General features: G+C 38.8%; 1 protein-coding gene across 1 annotated transcript; it reads left to right on the forward strand.

The window, feature by feature from the left end:
• The first annotated feature begins 436 nt into the window (after positions 1-436).
• Positions 437-6,441, forward strand: LOC108674593 (beta-1,4-glucuronyltransferase 1). The gene is made up of 6 exons (XM_018162556.2): positions 437-558; positions 970-1,474; positions 2,069-2,244; positions 3,085-3,237; positions 4,236-4,413; positions 5,501-6,441. Exons 1-6 carry the CDS (start codon positions 437-439, stop codon positions 5,747-5,749), a joined length of 1,383 nt encoding a protein of 460 aa, XP_018018045.1. The 3' UTR covers positions 5,750-6,441.
• The last annotated feature ends 1,382 nt before the right edge of the window (positions 6,442-7,823 follow it).

Raw genomic sequence — 7,823 nt, forward strand, 5'->3', positions numbered from 1 at the left:
ATCAGAAGTGTTGAACTCATCAGATGTGTTGAACTCATCAGATGTGTTGAACTCATCATGCGTGTTTAACTCATCATGCGTGTTGAACTCATCATGCGTGTTGAACTCATCAGACGTGNAAAGTCCACATTTTTGTAACTGAGCACAAATTGGAAGTAAGTAACTTGAATTTAAACTATTTTTTAGCATTGTCAGCGTTGAGTAGACCATTAGACCTGTCGTCGATTGTAAACATCACAACATTTTCAGAGCTTGTTGCGAGTCTCGAAGATGTAATTCACCGCTCGAATTCTGCACTTGCTAACCGCCCGGTCACCTTGCTGATTTGGCGACCACAGTCACAGATAGTGTCTTCTTCGAACCCAAAACTCACTGCGCCAATTTGGTACACTGAACTGTAATCACTAGGCCACCCTGCCTCATACGAGCAGAGGCGATGCGATTTTGTTCAAAGAGTTCAGCTGGCGCGTCAGGTGTTGTGGAGGAAACTCAGTTCGTTTCTGTGAAGAAGCTTGAACAGCGAGACGCCCGTACCCTACAAATGGACTCGGATCCAAGGCATCTGAAAACAAACTTACTCGCCAATTTTTTCGTCTAAAAAAAATTAGAACGTTCATTGAATATATTCGTCGCGCTAGAATTCGATATTGATTATATTTTTGATAAGTTGCAATTATACCATGAAGCTCTCCCTAGTTAATCATTCAGTAATGTTTGCAGAACCATCAAGCCAAACCTGCATTGAGCGATGTATTTGTGGGTGGGATGAATTTTATTACTGATCGAAGTATCTATTTTTTCGCGAAGTCTCTCGCAAAGAAAGCGAAAATTCTCACTAACAATAATGCACTTCATTGGATCATTAAAAAATCAGTTAACGATGACACATATAATCATTATAAGATGGTTTTAACACCATTCAAGCACCACGTAGCTTCTGTTAGTCTCAGAATTTTTTTTTTGTTTCAGGGACACGCACACCTTATCAGATGCGCATCAAAAGCCATGTGGTGATCCCGAGTGGGCAATCGAAAGCAGTAGCACTCCTCCTCAATCAGCCTTCACAGTGGATGTATTTTCTGGTCGATGGGATACCAGACGAGAATACAAAATACACGACTCAGTATACAGAGGACCTCGATACCCGACTTTGGCCAGAGAATCTCAAGTAACCCTCGCTACTCAATCATCGGTTGATCGTCTCTTCTGGCTTGTTCAAGTGGCGCGACATTGGCTTGGGCCCATCTCCATTGCTGTCTTTACCCCCGACGTTGAATTTGGGATAGCAAAAGAGTATTTGAAATACCTTATATCTTGCTTTCCATATGTTGGGGACAAAATAATCATACACTTTGCGTATCCGAAAGACAGACCGCCTCGCCCACTTGACGCTGAGAGCAGCGGTGATTTCCTGGCCTTGTGCCACGAGCCTGTCACTGTCCTCAAGAACCTCCTCGGGCAACGGTCCAAGCAAGTACGGAAATTTTATCTGATTCGCTTTGCTCGGGTTAGTAAATCAGAGATAAGTTTGAAGCTCAAGCTTTTTGTGTGCTTTGAATTCGATACATACCGAAATAGTTTTCAAAATCAATACGAATCATTTCGACGGAGATGACAGGCAAAAAGAAGGACAATTGCCACGGTCTTTCATTACGCGAACAATCAGCATGCATAGCAGTCTAAATGCGCACTTGACTTGATAAAGTTTTTCATAACGTTAAAAAAACTTATCATTCATCAACTCAGCTTTAATTGTAATGAGTCAGGGGTTGCCCGACTTTCGTTTCTTTATTAACTGATTTTCTTTGCGCTTTTTCTGGCCATAATTGATTACAGCTCATTTTTAAAATAAACTAAATTCTTGCAGTTATTTTGATGATGTACAGTGCAGTGTACAGCAGAATGACAAAACCATTAGCGTTCACATGGGGGATCCCAAGTGTAACAGCACCGTCGAGCCATGGTCTAAACAATTGTGTAATTTAATCTTTAAAGTTCAGAACCCTCGTAACCTTCTGCCTAAGGCTGCCCTCGAGATTTTCCCCACTGAACCATGTTTGTTCTCCAGATGATGGCGTGGCGGGAAAAGTTGTCGTACCCTCAGAACCTCCTACGCAACGTGGCGCGCCAGAACTGCCACGCTGAGTTCGTCTTCCTCGTCGATGTTGACATCGTCACTCCGCCCGAAATGTTTGAGAAGCTCGATGCCTTCTTAAGAACTTCCACCGTTCAGTCTTGCGATAAGTTAGCAAAGCCAGTAAATTTAAGTTCAAGCTTGATAGAACTATTGTTTTGACTTGTCTTTTGAAAATCTGAGTATCTTGAACGTCTCATTTTGAAGTATAGTGTGAAGGTGGAGCTTGATATGTCAGTTATCATGGCATTGCAGGCAGACCCTCAGAATGCATGGCACTTTAACAGTTGCTTTTTAGATTAAGTTTGTATTTACTTAAAGTCACAAGTGGGATTAGTTTCATGATCCTCGTGCTGATTTTAACATGCATCGATGCTGATGGAGCATTCCTACTACCTATATCCAAATTATGACTGGCCAGCTGCCGGTCATTACATAAATATAATTTTCCCGGGGTTTATTCAAAATGGCGACTCACTAATAAGAATTATGTATTCGTATTATAAGGTTTTTGCAGGGGAGGAAAAATAGAGGGGCATCAGACGTACCCTACTCAGTTCGACGAGGCCTGAGACTGACCGCGACTGATTTCATTTCGATTATAAACCATATTAATTTAGAACAAATCTCCAAACAACGAAGTCTATGATTCGATTGTGTTATTTTTTTAATTTGATTCCAATGTTATTTAATTTTTAACGTTAACCATGGATGCATCTCTTGATCAATCGAATTGAGTATGAGAAGTCAAACAGCCTTAGCCGGTGCATGCTGTGAACCTACCCGATAACCCATTGGAGGAAAGGCTTTTGATCTGGAAGAATTCCTACGCTGAGACCTGCTTTTACATCTGTATAATTAGGTTCATAACAGCCGCTGATTCGAATATGTGAAACTGTTATGGGGTAAGCATGACCAGAAATGGCTTGTACGTGTTGTGTCTACTGCAGATGTGCCTTCGTGATCCCGACGTACGAAATAGACGATAAGGCGCCTCTTCCGAGCAACGTGTCCGACATGCTGGCGCTGGTGCAGGCTGGTCGCGCTCGGCCTTTCCACGAGAAAGTCTTCATCCACAACCAGTTCTCCACGAACTTCTCCTTGTGGGTACCGTCCGTTCTTTGATACCTGCTCTGTTGCAGAGATAACTTCTATACTTCACTGAGTATGGTATGAGAAGCGAGCGGATTTTTTATCCTAGGAAGAATGAAAGGCGTTCAAGTCTGAATGTTGTTACATCTGGGAGGGTAGAGTCTCCATTACCTGTGAACATTAATAGTAAAGTTGAACATTTGAGATATTTGACGTGAATAAATTGCACTAAGATAAAAGTAGAGTAAAATAGAGACTATGTATGTTACGATAACATTGTCGGATAACATTTTCGACGACTAGAGAAGAAAAATCCTTGTTGTGGCGTGGCAAATTTGACAGAAATAGACGGATATTAATGACAGTTTGAAATTTCTAATTTTTTCAGTTAAGAAATGCAAAGAGTAGCTCTCCAAATGAGACGTAAGACTTAATTAGCTGGTGTGAGAAGCGAGAGTTCTGACCTTTAAACATATTAAATTCTGCGAATTAAACATGCATCAGGAATGCGAAATAATATTATCTAATACAACATGAAAAAATTCCAACGATCACAACTTTAGGCACATTAGCAGTACAGACATTTTTTTCATTGAGAAGTACGTACATCACATATGCCGGTTGCCGGGGAATAATCGCAAGGTTATCGAGGCATGGGTTTATGTTTGCGACCAAGCATACGACCATTATGGTACGAGCGTACCCTGATGGAATCTGGATGATGAAAAAAAACATCGTATATTGTACGAGGTCTTGTTTTAATTAAGTTGAAATTGCCTAGGGAGAGTTTAAAAGACCTCACAACAAAATTACATCACATAAGCTTTTCTTTACCATACTGGTAGGCTCAACCTACTGGCTTTTACTCAACCTACTAATGGCTCAACCATACAGGCTTTACTATACTGGAAGGTATAGGTGTATATGTAGGTACCTGGCTCAACCTACTGGTAGACTTTTCTTTACCATACATTGGAGCAGCTCACAGCATTTCCACTCCTGCGTTCAGGTGGCAGGCGAACGTGGGCGAGTGGTTGGATCGCTCGGGCCGGGCTACTGAGTCGCCCGTGTTCATCAGCCACGATGTCACGTTCGAGTTTTTCTACGAGCCTTTCTACGTCGCCAGGGACGCCTGTCCCGCCCACGACGAGCGTTTTGTGGGCTACGGCTTCACCAGAAACACACAAGTACGTCCACTCAGTCCAACTACTTTATCCTAATCCTTCAGAAATCAGTACCTCAAAAACAGCATTTATTATTCATTTCTTTATTTTATTATTTAAAATAAATTTTAATTTTAAACATTTATCCAAATCAGTACCTCAGAAGCTCGCCTCGAACACGAATAAAGCTTGTCAAATGGTGTCAATTTGGTAATACTTTCGTTTTGTTGAAATTTTGCTGCCCTCTAGTCACGGATTTAGTTTAATTTGAAAGTTCGAAAAAAAATTAGGCGAATTTTAGTTGAAATTTCAACTAAAACTTACAAGAAAAACTGAAAGTTTGGGAATTGGAAAAAAGGATAAAAGCAAAACCCAAAATATGCAGATTTCACACTAAAAGGTTCAAATCTGACAAAACGGCCGCATATATTTTGGCTAGACAAATCATATACAAACGACTCTAATTGCTTAATTTTGCCGGAGAAAGAAGCCTGGCAACCTGGTAGAAGTTTCTGCCATCTGAGATGTTGCAAAATTGGTTGTATAAACTTTTCATAGCACTTACATTCTCTGATTAATCTAACTTTCCCATTTTTTGGAGGCCTTCTAGTCCTAGAAAATGTACGAAATATTTTCAAAGCACTCGACAATGATTTAAAGTATTTGACTTGAAATAAATAGCTTACTATTGCTAAAATAACTTCAACGCCCGCACGAGTCAGAAGACGAAATTGTTTTACTTCGAGATAATCTTCGTGTCTGATTCGTACTTTGCAGTATTTCGTTACTCTGTAGAATTTGGAACTCGAGTGTGGAACAAGAGTGCATGTGTGGAACTCCTGAAAATAAAATTGGATTAAATTACGACTTTCAGGTAGCGTTTATGAACGGTAGATTGGTAATGAAATTGAGATCATGTGCAAGTACGAGTATATTGGATTAGAATGGTACCTACATATATTTCTCGATCTAATGGGAACTCGTTCATTATTTAGACTGCTGAATGTTGGGTCGTCATGACCGAATGGTATTGATGTAATTTACAGGATTTGATATTATTGTTGGTGTCCTAAATCTATAGTTTTGCATTCAGACTTCTTTCCTTTTACAGACTTACGAGATGTTGGTGGCAGGGTGGAAATTCAAGGTTTTAGCGCCCATCTTCTCCATACACTGGGGCATGCAGACCAAGAAAGGCAGGCCGAGGTGGCGGGAGACGCAAAATCGAAATAATAGAAAACTCTTCGAAGATTTCAAAAGAGAAATAACTGTCAAGTACAAGAGTGACCCTTTAGGCATGATGAAACCTAAACCCAAGCCTGCCCCATTGTCAAGGAAGAGGGGAAAAACTGCGAGCTGAAACATCCTCGTCTGAACTCCAAGTAACTTTATTGACTTCCCAGTAAATGCTATTAAGTGTTAGTTTCATGTGCTTTTGGTATTGAATTTCATTAACAAATCATGATCAAAAGCAGCGATGTCCTTTAGCTTTAACGATGGGCGTCTAGCAGACGGGTCAAATCTTTTTTATAATATCCCAGTCGTGATCCCTAATTTCCGTAATAAATACATTACTTTCCTTTCTGTTTCTTACTGACAATGGTCAAATATGTCAAGGAATTGTTATTGTTGATAAATCTGATCATACTGTCGTGAACATTGCATGTAAATACCGTCAAATTGACGTAGCTTCTAGTGACAATAAAGAAGTATTATTGTGTATAAAACTGAAGTCATTGGTGCTCATGCACAATCTATGCGAATTAATATGCATGCCTATTGTTAGAATGGGTAATAATAAGAACTGAAAATGCACTTTCGTAAGTTGGATGGAGCTCCTTGTAGAAGATGGTTGACTTTGTTTTTTAAAAATATTACAAAAATACGAGCATTTGAACAACAATGTAGGGTTCGAATCGAATAGCTCTTTCAAACCTGCTTTGCTCCTTTCTGCTAATATTGCAAGACATCTTACTTGGAAAGCAGCTGCAATTTATAATCCAACCATTTTAATTCCCAATTTTTTCCCCTTTTTGTTCGCCAATCTTATTATTTTTCTCTCTAATTTTCTCCCTTTTTACTTCGCAATTTTTTGCCTTTTTACTTCCCAATTTTCTGTCTTTTTTACTACCCAAGTTTTCCTTTTTTACTCCCAATTTTCTCCCTTTTCACTGCCCAATTTTCTACTTTTTGCTCCCCAATTTCCTGCTGTTTACTTCCCTTTTGCTTCCCAACTTTTTGTCATTTTATTCCAAATTTTTCTTCTCTTTTCTTCCAAATTTTTTACTATTTACTATCCAATTATGAGCTGTTTACTTCCCTTTTGCTTCCCAATTTTTTGTCATTTTAATTCACAATTTTTCCTTTTTTTTCTTCCCAATTTTCTCCCTTTTTAATTCCCAAAATTCTCGCTCTTTATTTTACAATTTTCTCCCTTTATACATCCCTTTTACTCCCAAATTTTCGTCTTATTTACTTCCCTCGTTTTCTGCCTTTTTACTTCCAAGTTTCCTACATTTTACTTCCCAATTTTTTCCCTCTTTACTTTCCAATTGGTTGCCTTTTTACTTCTCAATTTTTTTGCTTTTTGAATTCTCAATTTTATCTCTCTTTACTTACAAGTTTTCTGCCTTTTTGCTTCCCAATTTTATGCCTCTTTACTACCTAATTTTCCCAGTTTTTCCTTCCAATTTTCTTCCTTTTTACTTCTCAATTTTCTCCCTCTTAACTTACCCAAATTCCATTTCCGGCCTTCTTACTTGCCTAACAGATAATTACTAGCTGTCCATTAATATAATTTATGATACATTCAATGATCAAAGCTATGTCACGCTGCAATCATACTCAACTAGACGCTCGATCCCCACTCCATGTCCCAGTAATTATGCGTCCCGCTTCACGTGACATTCTCTCTACTTTGGTTTGGTCCGCTTCAGTATGGGGATTGGGACCCCAGTAGATATCGCGACCACGTCCAAGACGAGTGTAATTATTAGAAATATTCGAGCACAAAGATGCTCCCTTTATACATAGAAAATTTTGAAATGGTTCTATGTTAAGTATGGTAGAACTTTAATTAATGCCTTAAAAATCCATAAAATTTGCTACGTCGCCTTGTACTAATTCAACATCAAAATAATATCATAAAATCATGTAAATCTGCATACTCGTAAGAGGTAATGTAAAATTTGGCCTTCTGTGCATATTTGTTCTTTGTAACATAATTTTAGAAATTCCCAGCTTTTTTATGTTTTTGATTGGTTATGACGAAATCGGTTAAAGATTTTATTCCTTTCAAATTATCGCCTCATTATTTGAAAAATTCTCTGCGGAAATTTACGATAGAACAAAATTTATCGAAATTTTGTGCTCTCACCACTTAATTGCAGAGCAGGCAGCGTTCTTATAACTTTTCGAGAGCGATTGCTGAAGTT

Source organism: Hyalella azteca, unplaced genomic scaffold, assembly GCF_000764305.2.
Source record: "Hyalella azteca isolate HAZT.00-mixed unplaced genomic scaffold, Hazt_2.0.2 contig11922, whole genome shotgun sequence".
Taxonomy (NCBI): Eukaryota; Metazoa; Arthropoda; class Malacostraca; order Amphipoda; family Hyalellidae; genus Hyalella; species Hyalella azteca.